The sequence below is a fragment of the Xiphophorus maculatus genome, chromosome 4 (genome assembly GCF_002775205.1).
Source record: "Xiphophorus maculatus strain JP 163 A chromosome 4, X_maculatus-5.0-male, whole genome shotgun sequence".
Classification (NCBI taxonomy): Eukaryota; Metazoa; Chordata; class Actinopteri; order Cyprinodontiformes; family Poeciliidae; genus Xiphophorus; species Xiphophorus maculatus.
Window position 1 is genome coordinate 21,602,398 of NC_036446.1, and position 24,019 is coordinate 21,626,416.

The following is a 24,019-nucleotide window of genomic DNA, read 5'->3' on the forward strand; positions in this document are numbered from 1 at the left end:
TTTAAATACTCTAAAATATGCAATATTGCGTATTGGTTGAGTTCTCCTGTGGGCTGTGGGCCCCCTGTGGGCCCCCTGTCCTGTACTGTGTTTAGTAACGCTATTTTCCGCCTGAGTTCAGCCACGTTGAGTAAACAAAAGCCAGAGAGCGTCAATAGCGTGTTAGCAGCGCTCCCTCCCTCTCTCCCTCCGTCCCTCTCCTTTTCTTTTTTTTTTCTCACAAAAACACTTTCGGGAAAAATAAAGTTTGCCCCCCGACTCCCCCTTCTCCTTACCGACCTGCTCTCGGTCAGTCTAAGCCAAACCGTGGCCTGTAGCTGGAAGAACGGCTCGACTATGTGGAGGCAGAAGCGGGCTCTTGGGAAACCTTTGGCTTGTCTAGTATTACTAGTGGCGCTCGCCGATGCTTATCGATGTAAGTACGATCGCTGCCTTTTGCGGGTTTTTTTATTTTGTTTTGCTGACATTAACGGGGCAGGCTCGTCTGGTCGCATTAAAACTCAAACCGTGGCCCCAAATTGAGCTTCCAGTCCGGATGAAACCAGCTGGGAAACTTGCAGGACTTTTACATAAAAAAAAAAAAAAAGGATAATCAGAGGGGGGATCATGACTCTCATACACCGTGAAACAAAAAGCCTGGACAACATGAGCCGCTTACAACAACTAGGGGGGCTATTTCTGGGAAATAACGGTTTCGCAATGAACTCTTCTTATTGCCAGTTCATAGAGAAACAATTAGGTTAGTCCAGAAACACATGGGCCAGCTGTCATGAGGGAAGAGACTCCTCAGCTGCATTCCTGTGAGGATCAGTCAGGCTTTGTTGTGTTTCTGTATTGCATTAATCACTAGAGGAACCTACAAATCAGCAAATCTCTTTCTGTCTTTACACAAAGAAGCTGTGGCTGTTTGGAGCTTGTTTCTGAAGCAGGGTGTCTATGTTAGTCCTGAACCAGAATACAGCTTCCCAGTTCCTGAGCAGGCACCGGAGGGCCAACTCTTTGTTCGAGGAGAGCAAGAAGGGCAACCTGGAGAGAGAGTGCATCGAGGAGGTGTGCAACAAGGAGGAGGCAAGGGAGATCTTTGAGAACCACCCGGAGACGGTAAGGGTCCCCTGGGGTTAGATCAGGTGTTGCTGCATTTGCAGGATATGTCAGATTTTGAAACCAGCTTCAGCAGAAAATAAAGGAGAGGAGGATCAGGAATGGGAATGAAACAGAATATATGGGAGCACAGAAAGAACACACAAGCAGCGAAGTTGGAAAAAATGTAAAGCAAAAAGCCTCCGGCTTCACTAGAAGTTGAATTTGCATATCATGCTTCAGATTTGTGAAAATCTTTGGAAACTTTGAGAGAAGCTTAAGTTCACATCTTCAAATGTGTGTTTTAGGTCATTTGTTTAAATCATCGAAAGAAAAGCAACACAAGTACCAGATGAATAAAAAGTGGGTCAACTCCCGGTTGTTCAGACTTTAACTTGTGCCACATTTATTTACAAAAAATCCTAGAATCCTTGAAGCCGTGTGAACTAAAAAGGATCCGCGGGCCTTTTGAATAGAAGACAGCCCACAGCATCACAGTCCCTCCACCATGCAATAAAACATAAATACTTTTCTGTCTTCAGAGCCACCTGGAGGGTTTGTTGTTGTAAATAGCATCTAATGGTTGTTATGGAGACTTGGTGACGGTAAAGATGTCACTCTCTACCTGCAGCTCTTTAACAAAGAGTTTTATTTTACCTCCTGTTCCATCCTGCCCCTGTTTCATATTGGAGGGATAAACGCCATTTAAAAGTGGATTGTTAATTAAAGGTTCATAGAAAGTCTGATCAACCTAAAAGAAATGTAAATAAAAACTAAGACGCTGGTTCAGATACTTTAACTTTGGAAAAATGCTAAGGATGCCAATAATTGTAGCACTGGTGATTTAAATGATTAATTCTTCAAAACACTGGTTCTAGGTTGATTTTGGACGTATTTTGTTCTAAGTCCTGAAGTATGAAACATCTAACAGTTGTCAATCTGTCACGCTTTTTTGCAGGAATACTTCTACCCCAAATATGTCTGTGAGTTTGCTATTTTCACTTTTATTTTTTTGCTATATTCAGCATCTCGTGCCTTCATACCCGTGACTCGTTTTCTTCTTTTCTGCAGTGTGTTTGGGTTCCCACCGCGTCGGCATCAACAACCACAACTCGCAGTCAAACATCCCGCCTGACCTTCGAACCTGCGTAACGGGTGAGATTTTAACACAGGGTCTGCTTTTGCTGTGAATTGCTGCCAGCGTCATGCCCTGTGTGGGTCGGTGTGTCCTAAACCAGAGCTCAGTAACCAGTGCACACCATACCCGTGCTACAAGGAGGGCTCAGAGCGCTGCGTCGACGGTCAGGCCTCCTTCACGTGTGTGTGCAAGCCTGGCTGGAAGGGGAAGCGCTGCGAGGATGGTCAGTTATCATTAGTTGGCTCTTTTTTGGTTGGATTTTTAAGCACAAGTGTTTACTTTAATGATGCTTTTAAACTTTGACTGAAAATCATTTTAAGCCCTTTAGTGACTGAACATTGCTTTGCCATGGCTGTTGGTTTCTGCAGATATCGACGAGTGCTCAGATCCTGAGTTTCCAGCAGGATGCAACCAAAAATGTCACAACATACCAGGTAGTTTTCACTGCTTGTGTGAGGAAGGCTTCGCCATCAATGACAAGATCAACTGTGTTGGTAAGGTCTGCTGTTTTAAAAAAAAAAAGATTTCTGGCAGGTTTTTTACAACTTCACGGTCAATAAAACCTTCTACTCAACAGCTGAGCACACAAACAGTTTGTTTTTCATTCTGATACCTTTCTTGCTATTTATTCATGTGGATAGTTGAACTCTTCATGCCTTAAATCACAAACTCTGCTCCCCCAGCTGTTGCCCTCAGGGAGCACATCATTTGTTATTTCTGACCCGATGGGCCAGCAGATCTGCTGAAAACACCAAAACAGCCCAATAGCTCTAGGCTATTTGAAATAGCATATGGTTTGTAGACGTCCACTGTCCCATTTTTGATCATCTGGACATTTCCTGTTTTGTTCTGTGTGGGTAGCTCACTGTTTATCTTTGAGTGTTGTCCAGTACAAAGTCTTCACAAACATGAACTCAGGCGGTCTGATGATTTTGCTTTCTGTTTTCATTTGATGGGTTACAGGGAGTGAGTAAGCCGCTCTGCTGTTCCACATTGTGCATGTGAGCGTCATGTTGAGTTTCTGCCGTTATCCACTGTTTCTATGAACTGATTCTAATCTAATTCTCATGACATTTTAAGGTGTCACATAAATTCCCAAATAAGATACTTTTTTTTTTTTTTTTTTTACGAAAGATGGTATACATTTGATTCATCTTGTAAACCTTATAAATATTCCTTAAGCAGTTTATATTTTGATGTCTAACAAGACTGTTATTGTATTTCTTTCCAGATATCAATGAGTGCCTGCTGTACGCCAGTATTTGTGAACAACCAGCTAAATGTGTCAACACACCAGGCATGTATGAGTGTCAGTGTCCCCTCGGATTTAAATACAACTTCACTTCCAGGACATGCGATGGTGAGATCTTTACCCTTCCAGCCTCTGCCTCACCTGACATGCACATAATGTCATTTTAGGTCTTGAATACATTAGTGACTCTCAGCATGTGAAACCTTCTTTACTTTTTGCTAGTTGGTTTGCTTTCCAGTTGTTGTTTTTCTATTATTATTTTACCTCGAAGGCTATCTCCACGTGTATTTCACCAAGCAATCCGAATGTCTTTTAAAATGTTCCTCTCATTGTTGCAGATGTGGATGAGTGCGAGACGCAATCGTGTGACGGGACGTGTCAAAACACGGTGGGCAGCTACTCGTGCCACTGTGACGGCCGTAGGGGGTTACAGCTGGCGGCAGACGAGCAATACTGCGAGAGAATCCCCATTTGCGTGGACCTGAAGGACTTTAAACACCCTGAGATGCTTTACCTAGGGGAGCAGTTTGCAGGCTTTCCAGTCGTCTACCTGCGCTTTCGCCTTCCTGAAAACACAAAGTAGGTGTTTAACAAGCATATGCTGATGAATGTAACTGTGATTCAGTCTTTTTTCAATTACTGAACATTTTTGAGACTGCGGATGTATTCTACACAAAAAACAAAATTCCCTGGCTCCCTAGCAAAAAGTCCTCTCACCTTTGGGTTTTGAGATTGTTTTCTGTCCCTTTTTTCATCTGTATATCTTGGTTTGTTTTAGGGAATATTGGATTTTATTATTGTAACTGTCTTAGTACTTTAATGACTTGAATAGATGACTGGTTAAATTTGGTTTCTTGATGATTCAGTCCTTTATTTTTTGTTTGTATTGTCTTGTTGGTGGAATTTGTGATTTAGCAGCACTTTCGGTTTTGTTGGTTAAAGCTTTCTTAAGACCATTTTTATACCACATTGACAAGGAGGACAACAATATCATTTACATATTGGACTTTTATGAAAATAAAATTGTCTGAAAATTTAACCCCAGATGGGATGGTCCACAGGAATTACAGGTGTGATAGATTTTCTGAATATTTTGCTTCATTTTGTGAGTTGACATTATAACAAGAACCACAATAAACACCTTTTAGACATAAGACCTACAAAGGATGTCCCATTGGTTTTGCCCATATGATCCGCATTTTGTCAACTCAAATGGGTTTCATACATTAGGCTATTCCTGAGTACTCGCCCAGCCTTGGCAAAACTACTTTCAGGGCCCAGATTTGTTAGTTGAGAAGTACTAAGCAATCAATGGTAGTGCAATAGCCACTGTTATTCAAATACTTCATCCATCTCAAACACCAGAATAAAAACAGTGTGGTTCTTTTTTTTCTTTAAATAAATTATATTGAAGTCTTTGTAGCATAATAAGAGATGCTGAAGATACTGTTACCATGACTACATCCATGACAGTCATGATTGTCCAGAGGGTTATTTCATCTTCCTTTGTCTTCGTCCCAATAGATTCACGGCAGAGTTTGACTTCCGAACCTTTGACCCAGAGGGAGTTGTTCTGTATGCCGAGTCTGCCCCGGACTCGTGGTTCATGTTGGGCCTAAGGGGCGGCCGCATTGAAGTCCAGTTTAAAAATCAGCACACCTACAAGGTTACAAGTGGAGGAAAAGCCATCAATGACGGACAGTGGCATGTGGTAAGGTAGTGCGACACATCAGTGAATTGCTGCACACAGAAAAAGCAAGTTCCTTCCTTTTAGCTGACACAGAGATTGCTGATGTCTTGATCGATAAACTGAACTGATTACAGAGGTTCTGCTCTGAAAGCTGTAAGGCGTCAGCAGTGTGATATTGTCTGTGTGATACCCAGATCTCGGTGGACGAGCTGGAAAGCAGCATTAGCGTGAAGATCAGTAAGGAGGCTGTGATGAGCATCAACAGCCCTGAGAATCTCTTCACTTCAGTCAACGGCAAACTGGAGACCAAAGTCTACATCGCTGGGCTGCCCAACCGCACAGACAACGTCATGAAGCCTGTAAGCTGGCCCAGTCACAGCAGAGAAATAAGTAGCACAGACAGGGCTAACTGGATGTGTTTGACACATAAAATCCAAACTGTTCTCTGTTCTTCTATCAGATCAATCCCCGACTCGACGGCTGCATCCGTGGCTGGAACCTAATGAACCAGGGGGCCTCCGGGGTCAAAGAGGTCATTCAGGAGAAGGAGAGCAAACACTGCTTCATCTATGTGGAAAGAGGGTCCTTCTTCTCAGGGGCCGGACTGGCACTCTTCGACATAGACTACAGTGAGTAAGTTAAGTCATGCTTTATTAATCCCTGTGGGAAAGCTTTGAGTGTGTGCTTGAATAGTCATAGGGTGCTGCAGCAGGACTGACGGTAGAGTTGAATATGCTTTCTTAGTTTTAAGAAAGCAATAAAACAGTATAACAAGAAAAAATATATTTGAAAAAATTCCTGCTTGAATCCTCGGGCTTCAATGTAAACCTTCCACAGACTCAACTGGAAATCAGAGGTGAACTTCAGGTCAAGGTTAATACTTGAACTCTGCAGAGTAGCGCTTTCCAATTGGCTTAGTACTTGGTTCCATACTTCTAAAAATTAGTTTCATGTTGACAAAGTCCACCGATTTCACTGAAAAGACCATTTTGGAGCAAGGTTTGCTGACACACCATGAGTGGATAAACAAGCCAGAAGTTTGAATTGGTGAGATATAATTGGTCCAAATGGTATATAATATCCAACAAACTTCAGATTTTTTACCACTAATTGAACATGTATTATAATTGGAGCTTATGAATTTAAGTAGAAATTTGAAGGTAGCTGAATCTTACTGTTTAATTTGAACAGAAATTATGTATTTTTTGCATAAATAGGTGATTCTAGGAGCTGGAAGGTGGATATAACAATGAACATCCGTCCATCAAGGAGCACAGGTGTCGTCCTTGCTCTTGTCTACAACAACACAGTCCCCCTGTCGGTTGCTGTGGTAACAAAGGAGGAAGAAGATGCAGTGAGTTAATCGATACTGATATTGAAAATAAGCTCATGTTTACATTAGATCAAACTTCTGTAACTTTATGTGCATTTGCTCTCCAGAACCTGCAAGTGTTTCTGGACGGCGTCTCTGTGGCCACGCTGGACTCGCTTATGTTGTGTTACCCTGATCGGTTGATGGTGCAGCTGAACGTGACTCCGACAGAAATCCAGATCTCTGCAAACTCCTCCACTGTTGGCTACATAAAGTCTGAAACCCTGCAGAAGGCCTTGGAGCAGCTCAACACCACCATGCAGAACCCTATAAGCACGTACATTGGCGGGATACCATGTAAGTTAAAGAACAAAGGTTAAAAAGTCATGTTTTAGTCTAATAGAAGCCCAGACCTGAATCTTAAGGAGGATATGTAAGTTAGGAATGTGGTAGATCTGTTAAAGCTTACACATTTCAGCCACAGGGTGGGGCTATAGCACTCCCAGGAGGAAACAGATACTTTAGGGTGGCAAGACTTAGTAGAGTATACAATATTTTCTTGCTTTAATCAATACAATCAGTTGTTTCAGCTCCTATCAAGTGATGCATTTTTCACTAGCAAATGTTCATTGGTCGTAAAAACACAGCTGGGTAATGAAGCATGGATTCCCACTGCAGGATTTTACTTGCTACTACAATTTTCTGAAGTGCATTGAAGCAAAAAAAACCCAACAAAAAACACTGTAAATTCTGCTTTTTGTGTCACAAGAGGCATGAAAATGTAACTATTTATCAAACATTAGTGTAAACACTATACACACACTATAAGAATTTGATTATAAACAAGAAGAAAGAACAAGATGTATTCAAGTGGACGTATTGAAAAGATTAGTTCATTGTTCATTAGTTCATTTGCCTCATGTGATGTCACAGAAAGGGACATGTAAAGAGGGAAGCTTGTTTAGGGGCGTGTGGATTTTATCCTGATTAAATGACATTTTACAACAACAAAAACAAAACAAATATGACATGTTTTATGCATGTAACTTGTTTTTCTGACATTAATTCAAACCAAATGTTTGCCGTTTTCGGTTGGTTAGTTACCAAACTTATTCCTATCTGCTTAATGCCAGAATGGTGAGATAGACGAAAGAAAATAAACCAGCACAGATATCAGGAATAGGACTCTGGACCTCACCATGTGTTTGAATTCTTGAGTACAACTTCCAAATACCTAAAAGTGACATATTCATACGAAAGCATACACAGTGAGAATGTCTAGCCTTCACACTGTTCTGGAGGAAGATGTGTTCTGAGTCCCAGAGATGAATTTGTTTTGGTGCAAAATGTGCAAATGTGTCCCAGAAAAAAGCCAAAAGGTGTCATGAGGGTTACTGAAGCCAGTAAGAGAATGCCATTATCCACAGTGAACCAAGTCAAGAACTGAAATTTGCTGAAAGGTCACTCGTTGAGGAAGAAGCCATCACTCAAAAAGCAAGATGAGAAGCTTGTGGAGGAAAAGCAAAGCTTGTTTGATCCAAGTTATGCAGATGAAAGGTTTCAGTAAACTGTTGATAAAGACTTCTCTAAAATTTCTGTTATTTTGAAAATGCTACACAAAAACAATTTTGGTTATTCTAAAACAGGAAACCCTCCCTGTCCAATGTTTAGTCATTGGACAGGGAGGGAAAGTTATAAGTCAATTGTGGACTTTTTGTTTTGTACATGAAGACAATTTAAATGATTTTACAAAAAAGCCCAGTAGCTTTAAAAACTTCACTGATGTTTATGCCCACTTATGAGCAATTTTTTTTCAACTCTCTTTCTTTAAGCTGACGTCCCTTTGCCTGCCACCCCTGTGTCAGCCTTTTACCACGGCTGTATGGACATCAGCATAAATGGCAGACAGCTGGACTTTGACGAAGCACTGAGTAAACACAACAGCATAAAGTCTCATTCCTGTCCTCCTGTCAGTGACCCAGGACACCCTGATGTACATCGCCCTGCATAGGAAGTGACCTTAATTAGCAAACCATTAAAAAAAACTCCTCAAATTAGCCAACACCCCACATGGGACACCTCTGGGGATGTCAGGTAGATAATGGGGTTTTAAGTGCTGTCCTTCATCCATGCTGTGTAACTTTATCCACCCTTTTTATTCCGGGTTTTTTGGTTGGTCTTAGCTTCAGCAAAAGCTGGACATTATGGTTGTAGCAGTTTGTTGCAATAAATGTACAATTTTTCAAGATATTTTGACAGAAAGAGTTGCGTTCTGCAGTAGCAGTTTGCATTGAGTAACATACGGTTGCCTTTGTGTAGATAAATAAACAAATGGTCACTGTTGGCCAGGCTCTGATAGTACCCTGTCCTTGCTGCAGTCATGTTCCTGTCTGTGTTTGTCTCAGAAAAAAAGGCAGAACCTGGAGGCCTCTGACACACGTGTCTTTGAATCTACAATACTGATCTGGGTCACACATCGAAACCTTTGGTGTCCAGCTTGGCTGATAATATTATGGGTGCACAATCCCCAGTGTATATAACAGACGAACCGTGTAGTTCTTTCTGGTGTATTCTTTTTGATGTTTATTTTAATAAAACTGAATTAAAGCAATGGTTCTTACATTTTATTAATTTCTGTCCTCTTCCCTCAAATAATACTGAGATTAAATTCAAACTCATTAGACTCAGGAAGGAGAGATCAATTACACAGAACAGGGTCAGGTATTGACTGATTAAAATGATGCTGTCGTGTGCATGAAATATGACAGCAGCACAGATGCAGGCAGTAGGAATTTGCTAACTTAATAGTAAGAACTTTTTTTAACAGCCTCTCCTAAGTTTTGAAATCTATTCTGTAGATTCTCAGGAATTTCTGCTGATTTATGGTACCTATGTTGCAGATTGGTTTGCATTGCTCAGGGCTGGCTCTATATTCGACAAGGCAGTTTTCTTTTCCAACTTTGTGTGCCAAAATAACACTAATTTGTTTATCGATTTGACACATAAAGAATACCTCAAAACAAAGTGAATTATTCCCCTTTATAGATCCCTTCTCTGCTTTCAGTACACATTTGAAAAGAAAAAGTTAAGTTGAAAAACTATTTTAAGGACGTTTTATTTCTATTTCGCTAAAATGTTGAAAACTTTTCAGGCTAAAGCTTAAAAGTTAGGTTCAGGCTAAATAAGAGCACAAATCTTATTCTTAATCCTCACTAGAACGGTGTTCACATGGTAGATGGGTACTGAAACCTTTGACCGTGTTTCAATACCAAAAAGACAGAAATCACGGGAGCAGAAATGAAAGCTAAAAGAATGTAACTCAAAAAAGGGATGATCATTGTGTGTAGTATCTAGAATATGAAAATGAAACTGTTTTGCATCTAATTTACAGTAAATGAAACAAACTAAAAATGATTTCTTGGGGAAAAAAAATTGGCAAGAATAAAAATAACTACGGGAGGTTTTCTGAGTTATGCCACAGTATTTCCACCGTGTCACTAGACCAGAAAGGGAAGCACTTATATGAAAGTAAAACTAAAATTTTTAACTGCCATTAAGAACAAAAAAAAGTTTCAGAGAATGTGACTTTTCTAAATACTCTTGTAAATGGATATGCAAGCTTAACGTTAAAAATAATTCATGTCTCACAAAACAGTTCAGTCAAAAATAATTCAAAGCCCTGGCAGATTAACTAAATTAGTTTTCATTCAACCAATATTTTTTTTTCCCCTGATAGGAAATTATATTGATATTTCTCAAAAAACAATAGTAAAATGTAAACGGAGTATGAATTTTGAAACTCTAAACATTTTAAATAGTCTATTCATATGTCCAATTATTACCTTTACCCACTTGTCCTTGCAGCATTGTTGGTGGCGATCTCCAGCGGTAATTGAATATAAGGGGGCATATTTAGACAGATTTCCAATTCATCACATTTTCTTAATAGCAATGTTAATATCTGTATTGGCATTACAGTAAACAATCTCTTCTTACCACCGCTGATCTGCTTTTAACTTGTTTTGACAATTTATCTGTGGTGTGGACTCCAAGTCTTTGAGGTTGGTAGGCCTCCTTGCCATTACCCTAATCTTTGGCTCCCTCCACAGATTATCTGGCAGACTGAAGGTAGGATTCTGTCTTACTTATTCCAAACATTAACCTTATTTTCAGTCAGAAGTAACATGCTGACATTCACAGACGCAAATCTCAAAGGAGGATGACTAATTCAGTGTTAACATTATGGAGAGCCACATTCCTCAAACTTCAACAGAAACACCGCATTACTCGTCTGCATTGCAATTCCACCTAAGCCAATAGTTGAAGTAAGGTGAAATCAGTTTTTTCCAGTGTATAATGGGGTGGCCGTATACACTCGCTGAGAAGGAGAAGGAGAAGGAGGGATGGAGTTGCGTGGAGAACTGCATCATTACAAACTCCTCAGAGCAACTCCCCCTCCAGAAGCAGCACCGTAACCTGCAACAAGGGCTGAGGCGTGCAGTCTTTCTCTGCAGACCCACACCGGCGCACAGAGGACGAGGCAGGGAGAGGAAAGTACAGCCAAAACCGCAATGGGGACGAGCTGAACCGCAGACACGAGACGCTGTTTTTATTCTGCGCGCGTGCTGTGTGGAAGCGCGGCGTTCAGCCCTCGAGACGACAGAGACGTTGGGAGCTGCTAACGGACGGAGGCGGTGGAGGTTCACCTGAATACCTGCAGCCTTTCACACCGACGTCAGCTCGGACCGAGACGGGACTCGGAGCCCACCACACGGGACAGGAGAAAGTTTCTCGAGCTTAGCGCCACCTTAGCGGCTAAACAATGTGGCTGACCCCGACAAAGTCCGTCTCGTCGTCGGTTGCCCTGCTAATCCTGCTGGTCGTCCGCTGGTCCCACAGCGGTAAGTAAACAGTTACATGCTACGGCAGGCTAGCTAGCTCGCTAATTTCAATTTAATGTGAAGCATTGCTTCTTTTTTTTAAAATATACGCGACACAATCCTCATTAATGGTTTTGACGGTTAACCTGGGGTATGTCGCAACGTTTTTCTCGTTCCCAGATGGTTAGACATGTCTTCGTTAAAGGGCACATTTTGCTTTCCTTTTAGTTTTAATCTCCCCCCAAGAGGCGAACCAGTTTTTGAGAAGACACAGGCGAGCAAATCAAGTTTTTGAGGAGACGAAGCAAGGGCACTTGGAGAGGGAGTGTGTGGAGGAAAGGTGCACCAAGGAGGAGGCTAGAGAGGTTTTTGAAAACGACCCAGAGACGGTGAGAATCTAAACAATTTTGTTGGACTTTTCAAGCTTGTTTTCACTTCCATCAGTGGCATTGTTTACATGTGTACATACATGCACGATGCCTTGTTTACATCATGATCACATTTACTTCAAACTGATGACTGCAAGTGACACCAGACTAATGATTCATTGTCTGGGCTTTGGGTGTTTTTGATCTATTGCGTTCTGTGATCTGCTAGCTGTCACCACTGTTCCTATGCTGGTGCCCTGACATGTTGTTGTCTGTCCTATTGTCTCTGTGATCAACTTTGAGTCATCTTATTAACAAAGCTTCAGCTTATCATTTCCAGTTTTTACAATAACACCTCTATTTTTAAACTCACTCCTCACCACTTTTGTGCACAGAAAGACATGCATTTAGTTGTATGATTGGTATTGGCATCTTCTTGGCCAATATTTTGCCAAATATGAGAAACGCATGGATAATCTCTGCATCCATGTATGTCAGACTGGCTCACAAATGTAAGTCAAAGTTGCAAACAAACCTTACTAAAGTGACTAATAAAGAAAATAAACAGGAGGTGAGAAACTTTTTTTCACACATTGCATCACTAAACTACTGGCACGCCTTGTTTTTGTCTCTTGACATTTAGCCACAAAATAAAACGTAGTGTGTGCTGAGATTATGTTCCTTAGGCTTCTTATGTTCTACATGTGATGAATATGTAGACAAGCACAGAAGACAAATAAATTTAATCTTAATCTATGCAGTCGTATTTAGACTTTGACAACATAAATCTGAACACTGGTTGTTTCAGGTGTCAGTATATACGAGATGCTTTGAGATTTTTTTTTCTTGATATTTCGAATTAATTTTCATATTAATAATGACTGAAAACAGTGAGAGGGGTTGGTATTTTGCAGCATTAAGGTAGTAATCCTTTGCCCTTTAACTAACACTTGTGAGAATTTGACCTACAGAATTGAGAATGCTTAAACGTGTTAATCTATGACTCACAGATTATTGATTAGATTAGCAAGTCAGAGAAACTTGAAGACTGAAAGAGGGACAAAATAAAGAGGATTGAACTCATAAGTAAAGCAAATGTCAGATAAAATATAATTGGTAGAGAGAATTTAGTGATATAAAGCTGCAGTCTCGTTCAAAGCTACATTATTCATTCAGAAGGCTCCCATTTCTGACTCTGCATTTTCTTCCTGCTGCAGCTTTTTAGCTCTGCAGAGACCAAACAACATCTTCTGTGGCATTATACATACTCACATCAAGTTCCTTGAGGGTGACTCAAGCAACTAATGTTAGTATTAAGTTTAGAAACAGCCTAGAATTTGGCAAATCATTTGCTGCATGAAATAATCTGCGTTTTATTTATTGCAATTGTCCAAAAGTGATGGTTTCTTTAAAAAAAAAAGCTTGGCCCTTTAATTTGGTGCATTGGTTCTCTCTGCAGCAAGTCTCTGTGCCTCGAGGACTATCCTTTTTGCTGGTTTTCTGAAGATTGTGACCTACATGTGGCTGAGTACTGCAACCAGGAGCCTTGAGGAATATTATGGCTATTAGGAATGCAGAAATGTTTTTTAGGAAGCCTCTGAGGAAGGAGTGTGTAGATTAGTTCTTTCTTTTTTGTGTAGCTAGAACAGGTGTGGGTAAACGAAGCAGTATAGAAGTGACTCCATATCTTAAAAACTATCATGTGTTACAAAGATGTACCTTTTAATTGTGAATCTATATTCAGAAATTGTTCAAATTTTAGTTTTGATGCATATTAAGCTGAGTAAAACTTCTTTCTTTTCTGTCTGATTCAGGACTACTTCTATCCCAAGTACATAGGTAAGTTCTTTTTTGAATAAAACACTAAATCCTCACTCTCTCCATTGGTTTGATTTGCAATTTCTTCATTGTGCTGTATGTTCTTTGTCTTTGTTCAGCCTGTGTGGAAAAATTTGGGGATTCTGAAAAGAAAAAGCAGGATCTGATCACATGTGTTCATAGTAAGTTTGATTTTTAAATGTGGTTACTTATAACTGATCATTCCTTATTGTTTCCTCAAACATTCTTTCTGTTTAAATTTTCACTTGGATGCAATGCTACACTCAGAGGAGAGCATCTCATTGTGCTGCCCGGTTGTGCTGCACTGCAGTGACATTGCTTTGTATCACTCAGAGGCATCTTTTTCCTGCTGGAGTAGAAGTTATCTGTACCCGATTTCTTTGTCATATCTAGTCTGTTTTTTTCTGGAATGATGCCTAGGTGTTCGTGAGTAACGTTGCAGCACTTTGCCACAGTTATGCTGCACATACATTGGTTGATGGAGGACACGCCCCTTCATTCGTCACATACTCACTCTCTGCAGTTGCTTCTTCGTGAGCCGAACCAGTGAAGGAGTGACGTGAATAAAAAAAAAAAAATGTCTGACGTAAAATGAGGACAGGATTTTTCTGCTGCATCAGTGTAGAGGAGACGTGGGCCCACCCGGCTTTTACGCTATTGGCTGTGGAGTCTCCGGGTGGGTGCCGTGATTCAGCTGCATCACTGAGGCACTTAAAGATACGACAGTGCTTTCAGCAACGATTGCACGCAATGTCTCCTGCATCTCTTTTTTTTTTTCGTGTCCAATTCATCCTGTCTCTCCTCCCTCTACTGCAGAATGGTGACTCTTTGGAGTGCTTTGATGAGTTCAGTTCGCACATTAACTTAAAGTTACATTTTCACAAACGTCAAACTAATAATGGCTGTTTTTAGAAAGTATGACAACATTTAATCCATGTGAAATTAATGGGTGACAGACATAATTAATTGTATTTAAACAAATCATTCACAGATGTTTCGTCCTTTTTGGTTTAATTTCGTCCTCTTCCAGATGTAGGGTTGCAACTACTGATTATTTTAATTACCGATTTATTCTGACGATTAATCAATTAATTGGAGAAAAACTTAGCATATTTTGCAGTTTTTTCATTTAAGCACTTAAACCATTTTTTACATTAGAAATACAAGAAAAATAAACATTTTATTGACTAGAATGGGATAGCACAGCATTCCTTTAGAGAATTTGCTGACAAGAATCTTCATGGTCTGACTCAGTGTTTTTTTCTGAGTAACTGACCTAAGGTCATTGCCTCTTTAATGATTTGAAAAGCATCTCTAGTTCTTTTAGGAATGTAATCAGACTGTCTTTTGAATCATATTTGTGAACTTTTTAGAGACCTAGCATTCAGAACATGTATCCATGCAAATCTATTGCTTGTAATGAATGCTGTTGTTTTAAAATGCTAAATGTGAATTTGAGGGAAATGGAAACCACGGCGCATTCTTATAATAGGCAAAATAGGCGTGCTTATAAAGTTGATTCTTTGTGTTTCATGAACTTGTTTCTGTTTTTCGTCTTCAGACTGTGTCCTTTTCTGTCACTTACTGAGCTGGAGCTGACATGCCCAGACTTGTCAAGCATTCAGACTCCGCTGCTATGATAACTGTAGCAGAAGAAACAAGATTTGCACTCTCTTACGCAAGGCTAAGACGACATAGAGGACTTAGGAAGAAGTATTCATTGGAAAAGTAAACACATTAAAATGCAGTTGGCATCAGTTTGATCTTTTCTATTCAGAGCTACAGCTCTCGTATTGTGGGAAAACCCGGATAGGGCATATGCAGGAGGATAGGTTACCCTGCGTTAGGCTATTTATACTGAATTCCTGATTTGCAGAATATGAGATCTGTCCTTCCTCTATGTTCTCTGCTTCACAGTTGCATGCAGTGTGTGAATGTCACGCACTTTCTTCTGTATCACCTTTAACAAGTATTTAATAACACCTATTACCTCCTGTTTTTCAAATTCTTAAGACATTCCAGACCAGTGCTCTCCTTCTCCTTGTAATGCCAGAGGTACGGTGCGCTGCGAGGACAAAAAGGGCGATTTCCACTGTCACTGCTTTACAGGCTGGACAGGAGCCAGTTGTGAGAAAGGTATGGTCATCATCACATGACTCGACTTTGTGAGCTGGATCTCAGCAGAGGTTGAATTTGTGCAGTGTCACCCAGAGTCGGTGCAGACATCTCACCACTGTGACCTTGGTTCTGACAGCTAATGCCTATCCTATCCACAGATGGAAAGATCTGGCTCAAAAGATTTTTTATTTGAGTTTAAAATCATGTATCTTAGTAAGGTGAAAGTAATTAGTTTCTTTCTATTTCACTTATGTCTTTGTACTTAAGCTGTTTATGACGCAAATATGATTACCCAACTGCTGATGCAGTTATTATTCATGTGGGGGAGGATGGTTAGATTCCTTTGAATGGCATTAACAGGAACTAGAGTTCAAAACAAGAATGTTTTTTTCTACAGAGATCAGCATCATTTAAAGGAATATTGCTGCACAGGCAAGAACTGGAAAACATACTTAAGTTAAATCCAGATCCAATGGGAGGGAGAGAGAGGAACATTTCCACTGTGACTCATCTCGCCACCTTACTGTGAGAGGAAAACTGTAACAGATTTAATTTGACTCGGGCCAAACCTTTTCCAGAACATGACAAGTTTGCTCCTTAAACCTCTGCTTCAATCCTCAGCCACAGTTGCAGAGTGCCGTAGTTATTTTTAAGGACTTTAAGAAAGTAAGAATTCAATTCATTAGGATTAAGAAGTCCTGCACTGTTCAGAAGCTTAGAATTTACTTTACAAATTATTCTTACGGTAAACATGTTATTCAGGTACCACTTCTAAATCCAGTGAACTTCCTGCTGCACAGATTTAATGTTTTTTCATATTATGTTGACAGTAGTTTTGGTTTTTCTGCAGATGTCAACGAGTGCACCAGAAGTAATGGAGGTTGTGAACATAAGTGCAACAACACTATTGGAAGTTACCGCTGCTCCTGTCATGATGGTTTCATGCTGGTGGGTCGCCACATGTGTAATGGTAAGCCACAAACCACTGAACCATTTATTCTAACGACTGGGGTCCCATCACAGCTGCAGCTGCAAATAACCGTTTGTTACTGAGGTTCCTTTCTCCTTTGAATCTACTTTAGACCTAATGAATATTGAAATACTTTATCAATAAAGGTTGTAATTAAGTTACAATACTAAATTGCTTTATTTTAATTAAATTTAATTATGCCTCCGTAACACTTATGTAACATCTATAAAAACTTGAAGAGTAACAAGCTCACTTTATAAAGACTTAGTTAAAGTTATCGTGATGAACACAAACTACTTTGATTGGCTGATGTAATTACTTTAATGTAGTTAACCAGATTTATCAGTTCTCCAAAGTCAAATCAATCTCGACTCACCAATAAAATGGATTTTATCTGAAGCGTGAACTACACCTTTCTATCAAGTTTTTAAGAACTGCACTAAAAAAGAAGAAGAGATTTTATTTTCATGGTTATTATTTGTCTGAAGAACAAACACAAAAAAAATTGAGATTTTACCAAGGATTATAGGGAAAAATATAATGTCTAATTTTGCAGAATTAAGGTTTTCTTACTACTTTAAAAGACAAACAATTCTTCTGAAGCTATGCACTTGATTTAGAATAGAATATATTCATTTTGAGATTTAAGTCTTATTTCTAATTTAAGGAAGAATCTCATATTCGTCACAAACTTTCTCAGGTGAAAACAATGAGAAAGATTTTCTTTGCTAAAACGTCTGCTGAGAGTTGCTCTTTATATCTACGTTATATTTTAGATATACATTGTTAAATGTATCATTTAACAAGATAAAAGCATATTACATTCAGTATTTTGACATTTTGCTAAGTACTCGACCTTCTTATGTATTGTTTTAGTCAGAAAGTAATGAAATAGGTAACTTTTATAATCTCTTGTTTTAACTAATCTCTTTGAGACTAATACCACAAGAAAGCAAATGGCGTTCACATACTCAGTATGGTAGCAAGACAATTTAGAGGTCTTTAAAACGCACAGCTTTGAGAAACAAGCTTATTATTTTTCAGAATAAAACTTTATTTTGTCTGACCTACACATTATTTTTGACAAAAAAAATCACATTTTGCTGACAATATGAAATCAGGAAGAGAGCAAAGTCTCTGGAGGTATTAGAAGAAACTCCAAGGATTGCATCACGTTATTTACAATATCATCTATAAATCAGATTGTTGTAAATATTCATTTATTCACTATAGCTGAACTTAATAAAAACATATATGTCAGTTTTTTAGGTAACTAAGGATGAGGATACATCTGATCATGTTGTTTTGCTGTTGATTACAAAGATTTAAATGCACAATTTGATAAAATCTCACTTTGACATGAACCCCACCAAGCTGAACACACACTTTGTTTGATTTTTCAGATATCGACGAGTGTCAGGATGCAAGTGTGTGTGGAACAGCTCTCTGTCAGAATAACAAGGGCAGCTATGATTGCTTGTGTGAGGACGGCTACGTCTACGACAACAAAAGCAAAAGCTGTGTTGGTGAGTCTGTGCAGCCATTCACAATAAGAGAAACTGGGGCAGTTTTATTTGATCTGGCACGTGAACGATGTTGTCCTCAGCAGGCGCCTGATGTAGCGCCGCTGTAGGTCATGAAAAGAAAGCAAAAAATATTTTGAAGAAATGCTGCACAATTAGGTAACAGTTCACTCTTGTCCAAACAGTGTTTTTAATATTTTAGGTTAACCTACCAAAATAAATGTGAAGCACACATGCAAATTAGCCAAAGTTCTTTTTGCAAGACTCGCAGATTGATTTGGTTCAGTGAAGAACTCCAAATATGGATTCATAGATCAAGGAATTTTAAAAACATAAAGATAGCCATTCAGCTAATTACATGTTTAATGATTACATGTGTCTTTAAAGTACAGTGTGTTTATTCGATCTGCTGTGTGTTTTCCAAGATATGCAATAAGATGCTATAAAAACACATTTTATCTTGACTGTTATAAGTTGAAGCAACAACAGAATCAAATGAGGGAAATATAGAATGAAAGCCAACAATGACTCGGTGGGAACCAGACTTTTCATAACCTCGGTGTCCCTCCTCAGAGGATTGGAGTTTATTTAAGCCAATCTTTTCATGGCCATGTAAGGTTGTACGTGAAGCTCCAAAGTACTGCCCGGCCAACATCAGTGACCACTTCACTCAAGTGTTGTGTGCATTCCTTCTGTGTCGAAATGATAGAAAACCCTCTTTCTTTCAGTTTTGTTGAGTTTCTTTTTGTGCGTGTGTTTTTAGTTCTTGGAAGTTATGTTTTCCCTGAAAATGATGATGTGCCTTTGATAAGACCATGAACTTTCTGCTTCCCTGTAATCTTGGCACCACAAGCATTCTTCTCTTTAATCCATTCGACCTCTGTTATCACTTGCAGATGTGGATGAGTGCCAGTCTGGCGTATGCGAGGAGGAGTGTTTGAACATTCCCGGGAGTTTCCGTTGCTTCTGTGACGGTCGTCAGGGCAGGAAGCTGGGTCGTGATCTGAGGAGCTGTAAGGTAGTCGTATCAGGTTCTGTTTTTGTTGGAAACCAAGAATTAAAATCTACTTACTTTATCATTACATTTAAGTTAAATGGTTTACAGGTGCATCTGAGAACCCATAAAAATAATTAAAACCTTTTACTCATAATAAAAAACCAAACTAACTGTAATAATCTCTGTAGGTTTTCAGTTGCACTTTGATGCTTTGTTTGGTAGAACTTTTACATTTCTAAAAGGTTTTGAAGCATCAATATGTAACTCAAGCCTTCAGACGGTCTTGATGCTTGTGTACTTTTATTATTTCATAAACTACCTCATTGTGCCTGATAATATCATTGTTTTGGTTTGTTCTCCAGCCCATAACGCCGTGTATGTCGCCTTCCCTGAAGAGAAATCCTCGTTCTCTTTATTTGGGTCGCATGTTCAGCGCCGTGCCCGTGGTGCGGCTGCGTTTCCGCCGCAGGGTCCACACTGGGTAAGAAAATGTTCCTCATGCTTATCACCAGCAGTGTGTGAGACTGTCCCTATATTTATACCCTGCTTAATGAAGTTGTTGTACGAGCCCTAGTTCAGATAATGTTGGTGTGTCTGGCTGTCTTTAGTTTGAGCCAAGGAAGTAATTTATTTTCAATCGACAAACTCAAATGTTATAGTTTGAACACTTGAGATATGAAGGATATCTTCAGGGTGTGGCATTGTGGGGTAATTGTTAGCCAAAGAACAAAAACACCTCATTTAGGTTTGATTATGAACAGTTTTTAAACTAATTTATAATTTTTTTAAATTTATTTTATTGTTCTACACTATATAAAAAAAATTCAACTTTTTGCATTTTGTCAGTGCCACCTTTTTTTGGATGAATTATTTCCTGCTTTTTAGCTTCTACCATGTTTCATTTCTTTCCATTCTTTTTTTCCCCTGCCTTCATCAGTTTCTCTGCAGAGTTTGACTTCCGCACCTTCGATGGTGAGGGGGTGATCTTCTTCGCAGGAGGCCACCTCAACAGCTCCTGGATTGTCCTCGCAATGCATCAGGGGAAACTGGAGCTGCAGCTCAAGTACGGCGCCGTCAGCAGAGTCACCAGCAGCGGGCCCCTCGTCAACGACGGCCAGTGGAGAAAGGTTTCTGCTCAGAGGCTTGAAAAGCAGCTGCACGTGACGTAAAGAATTTGAACTTACTGAAAACATCTTGGATGTGTTGTCACAGATCTCAGTGGAGGAGCAGGGCCGCAGTCTAGTGATAAAGATCGACAGGGAGGCTGTCATGAAGATCGCTGTAAACGGTGACCTGTTCACGCTGAAGAAAGGCATGCACGAACTTAACCTCACTGTCGGAGGAGTTCCTTTCAGGGAGGATGGCCTCGTCAATCAGGTGTTTATTTGTATGTGCTTGTTAGCTTTCCTGATCACCCACCGAGGTTAGCTCCTGTTCAGATGTTTTCCAACCGTCCTGACTTTGATGCGTAGATAAATCCCCGGCTGGACGGCTGCATGATGGAGTGGCGCTGGCTGACGGGTGAAGACACCTCAATCCAAGAAACCATTCGGTCCAATGACAACATGCAGTGTTTCAGCTCTGAGGTTCCTGGAGCATATTACCCTGGATCAGGCTTCGCTCTCTTCAACATCAGCTATGGTGATCACTCTATCCTCCAGACAGTTAGCGAAAACTCAGAATGATTGGACTTTAAACAAAGCAGCATTACAAAAAAAATCTAGTAGTTTGAAACTATACCTTTTTAAAACTTTGGTAGACTTTAATAACATATTCAGGTCCATCCCAAGTGCGTATAGTTGTGCAGAAGCATTGGACATTGCACAACAAAGTGTAATTTGTCATTCCTGACTCATCACGTTCACTATTAAGCTTGTTTTGATGACTGTAAGTTGACTTTCATTGACTCTTTCAGTGTATTCTCAACCTTCCTTTTCTCCAGAGTCCAAGAACCTGAGCATCCAGATGACCCTGCGCCCACTTTCTGGTATCGGAGTGCTGTTTGCGCTGGTTCACCAGGACAAAGTGCCTCTCTCTATCGCTCTGTCTGACTACAATCCCACCACAGAAGAGTGGAGAGATGTGAGTGATTCATAACTCAGCTTCCTCACACATTCATCTTCTTTCCCTGTAAAAACTGATCTTGTGTTTGTTTTTCAGTTCATCCTGGTTTCTGTAGGCGACGTGGTCATCGCCAGCTCTCCTGCACCCTTCTGCGACGGCGAGAGCCACAACATCCAGGTGACCATCTCAGGTAACCAGACTCTCCTTCTGGTCGACGGTCAGCCTGGACGAAGCGAAGAATCAGAATACACCACAGACGTCTTCTCACATTCAAGCACCTTTATAGGAGGTCTCCCAGGTAACGACTAGCCCTCCTTTTTTTTTTTTTTTGCCTAAGTTGGTTTTCCACATTCACTAGTAAAGTTGATAAAGTCAATATTCTGCATAATCTTAGTGTTATCAAACCTTGTCTCCAGTACTTTCTACAACAAAGTGTTGATCAGCTGCCAAAACATCACCTTACTAAATAAAACCAGCAGTGCATTGTTTAATTTTGTTTCTAATCATAGTTGCTCCATTTCTGAGCCGTTTGTTAGAGTAAATAAAACCCACTGTTTTAAGATAAGAGTAGCTCTGAGCCTCTAATCGTACATCAAAGCAGTAATTAACAGTGGCTTGTGTAGCGGGGTTGGGTTCTTGTTTGCTAAGTGGCAGATTCAACACCGGGAGTAAAACTTTTGGTATTGCTGACTCACATGTTGTCATTTCCTCCCTCAGACGTCTCCCTGGTGTCCACGCTGGTGTCGGCGGCCTACAGCGGTTGCTTGGAAGTCGCAGTGAACGGACAGTCTCTGGACTTGGACAAGGCCATCCACAAACACAACGACATCCGTTCTCACTCCTGCCCCCTGCTGAACTCTCAGCTGTGACAAAAAGCGGTCTATAAGTAGGTCTTTGACTTGATGGGGGGAAAATGTCCACTAAAATTCCAAAAGCTTTGACTCATTGGGAGACAGCTTAGATTGGAAAAAAGAATAAAACACACATTTGTTTTTAAATTGACACTGCTACATAAATTGCTGGGGATTTCTACCCCAGCATGTCAGATGGCAACTGAGCAGGAAAATCCATAGAATCTAGCAAATACATGGCAATACATTTTGTATTTTATGCGAGCTGCCAACGTATGCCAGGCTCATTAGCCCATAAGAACACAGCAGATGATTTTCAAAGCAGTGTTAAATGGTCAGAGCCTGTCTGGTCGGAGTTCTACACATCCTACCTTTGTTGAAATACAGATTTATTTTAATGTCTTTGCTGGTATTTCCAAAACTTGATTAAAGGGAGTGCTAACAAATGTTAAAAAAACGAACAAGGACCCTACACTACCCTGCTGTGTCATCATCTGGTGCTTAAACGTCTCTGAGTGTTTGGTGCATAACAACGTGTTGATTGTGAACCGAGACTCGTATTTGCCCTTAAAATGCTGAATCTCCTCTTGAGCCACAGCATCAAAAACACAGCTCTGTGTTTTGTTGATGACCTTGCACATTGTTACAGGTAGAAATGGACTGCAACGTGGAGCCATTTTTATGATCTCCTCTCAATTGCAAAAGCACTTCATGTCTGCCTGCAACCTTAAAAATCAACCATGTGCCTAGAAAACAACAACCCAAACTTGTCAACAGCTCCCCTCTGATCGGGTCAACCATTTTTTGCAATGGTGCAGTACTGTCACAACTCAAACTATCAGCCTGTGCATTTTCCGGGTGAATTCTGATCCTTTGAAGCACTGACCTGATTGTTGAGCTTTAGTCACTTACTTCATCACAGTCTCCCCTTCTTTTCCCGAGAGTCACTCAGTCACAGTTAAAACCTGCCACATACCAACCTGACGGCCACAGAAGCACAGGGAGGCGGGAGGGGGCGCTGTCCATGAGCAACGGACAAAGCACTGCATCAATCGCACCACACAAGCTACTGAGAACAAGAAGAGTGCGCTGTATTATACTGTGTGTAAATAATGTTACTGTAAAATGCTTTAGACAGAAAGCAAACACTACCTTCTGCTGCAATATTTTTGGATCGTTTCAAAAACAACAAAAAAAAAACAACACAAACGCCTCTCAGCTTGAGTTTGAGGAAAGCTTTGGCAATAAGTTTGTCTGCTTGACACAGAAACCGAGAGGTGAGAAGAACAATAGCCTGGAATCAAAGTAGCATCAGTCTTTAGAAGCTCGTTTTTAATTTATCGGTGCTGAGCAAATCAAAACATGTTTCAAAGCTGAGAATGTCAGAGGAGCATTTTGACTTGAAACGCCAAAAGGGCTCCGGTGTTATTTTACATCCCTGTCATTTTATAGTTGTCTTATGAATGAATGCAAGCGTATCAAGTTTGACCTTCTATTGTATTTTTTTTTTAAATCGTGTTGTATCTTGAATTTTCCCTTATTTTTATTTTTCACTTTAAACTGCCAGTATGTGTACAATGCTGCAAGATGTCTGCCTTTTGAGTTTTAACTTCCCCTTAACCTATTTAAAAATAAAATCAGCTGTATGAACATTATATTATAGAGTAAAATTGTATTTTCAAAAAAAACAAAAACAATTTGTGTGCGTGTGGTCTTTGTTATAGTCATGTCCTAAATTTGGGCTGCATCTTTGAGTTATTTTTATTACAGATAAAGCGCTAAAGAAATTAGATTTCAGTTCACGTTGATGTTATAGTCTTAACATTTTCAGCATGAGAGAATTTAAAACATTTAGTTGGAGGTATGCAGTCTAATGGACGGGGTTAATTAAAAAGAATAAAAACCAGTGGATCTTGAGTAAACTTTGAGTTTAGGAC

General features: G+C 40.0%; 2 protein-coding genes across 3 annotated transcripts; both read left to right on the plus strand.

Annotated features, from left to right (window-relative positions):
• The first annotated feature begins 183 nt into the window (after window positions 1–183).
• pros1 (protein S) lies at window positions 184–9,083 on the plus strand. Of its 2 annotated transcripts, XM_005806752.3 has the most exons (14): window positions 184–415; window positions 944–1,101; window positions 2,039–2,063; window positions 2,152–2,235; window positions 2,319–2,441; window positions 2,587–2,712; window positions 3,450–3,578; window positions 3,809–4,049; window positions 4,995–5,181; window positions 5,355–5,519; window positions 5,621–5,789; window positions 6,378–6,514; window positions 6,601–6,829; window positions 8,305–9,083. In XM_005806752.3, exons 1-14 carry the CDS (start codon window positions 337–339, stop codon window positions 8,481–8,483), a joined length of 2,031 nt encoding a protein of 676 aa, XP_005806809.1. In that variant the 5' UTR covers window positions 184–336; the 3' UTR covers window positions 8,484–9,083. The 2 variants fall into 2 exon arrangements, with proteins under 2 accessions (XP_005806809.1, XP_023188691.1); XM_023332923.1 differs by lacking the exons at window positions 6,601–6,829; window positions 8,305–9,083 and having other exon boundaries at window positions 5,621–5,793; window positions 6,378–6,466.
• Window positions 9,084–10,889: 1,806 nt separating this feature from the next.
• gas6 (growth arrest specific 6) lies at window positions 10,890–23,776 on the plus strand. The gene is made up of 15 exons (XM_005806753.3): window positions 10,890–11,373; window positions 11,581–11,741; window positions 13,535–13,559; window positions 13,658–13,720; window positions 15,573–15,695; window positions 16,528–16,647; window positions 18,051–18,173; window positions 19,067–19,188; window positions 19,530–19,648; window positions 20,105–20,294; window positions 20,380–20,544; window positions 20,640–20,808; window positions 21,110–21,249; window positions 21,328–21,529; window positions 21,949–23,776. Exons 1-15 carry the CDS (start codon window positions 11,295–11,297, stop codon window positions 22,098–22,100), a joined length of 1,953 nt encoding a protein of 650 aa, XP_005806810.1. The 5' UTR covers window positions 10,890–11,294; the 3' UTR covers window positions 22,101–23,776.
• Window positions 23,777–24,019: the final 243 nt, after the last annotated feature.

What these genes read in the sequence shown, in the direction of transcription:
- pros1 (XM_005806752.3), top strand. Translation starts at nt 337, where the DNA reads ATGTGGAGGCAGAAGCGGGCTCTTGGGAAACCTTTGGCTTGTCTAGTA. An exon ending in CGCCTTCCTGAAAACACAAA is followed by an intron (nt 4,050 to 4,994) that starts GTAGGTGTTTAA and finishes TCGTCCCAATAG; the next exon opens with ATTCACGGCAGAGTTTGACT. An exon ending in GTACATTGGCGGGATACCAT is followed by an intron (nt 6,830 to 8,304) that starts GTAAGTTAAAGA and finishes TCTTTCTTTAAG; the next exon opens with CTGACGTCCCTTTGCCTGCC.
- gas6 (XM_005806753.3), top strand. Translation starts at nt 11,295, where the DNA reads ATGTGGCTGACCCCGACAAAGTCCGTCTCGTCGTCGGTTGCCCTGCTA. An exon ending in AGGATGGCCTCGTCAATCAG is followed by an intron (nt 20,545 to 20,639) that starts GTGTTTATTTGT and finishes TTTGATGCGTAG; the next exon opens with ATAAATCCCCGGCTGGACGG. An exon ending in TCTCTTCAACATCAGCTATG is followed by an intron (nt 20,809 to 21,109) that starts GTGATCACTCTA and finishes CCTTTTCTCCAG; the next exon opens with AGTCCAAGAACCTGAGCATC.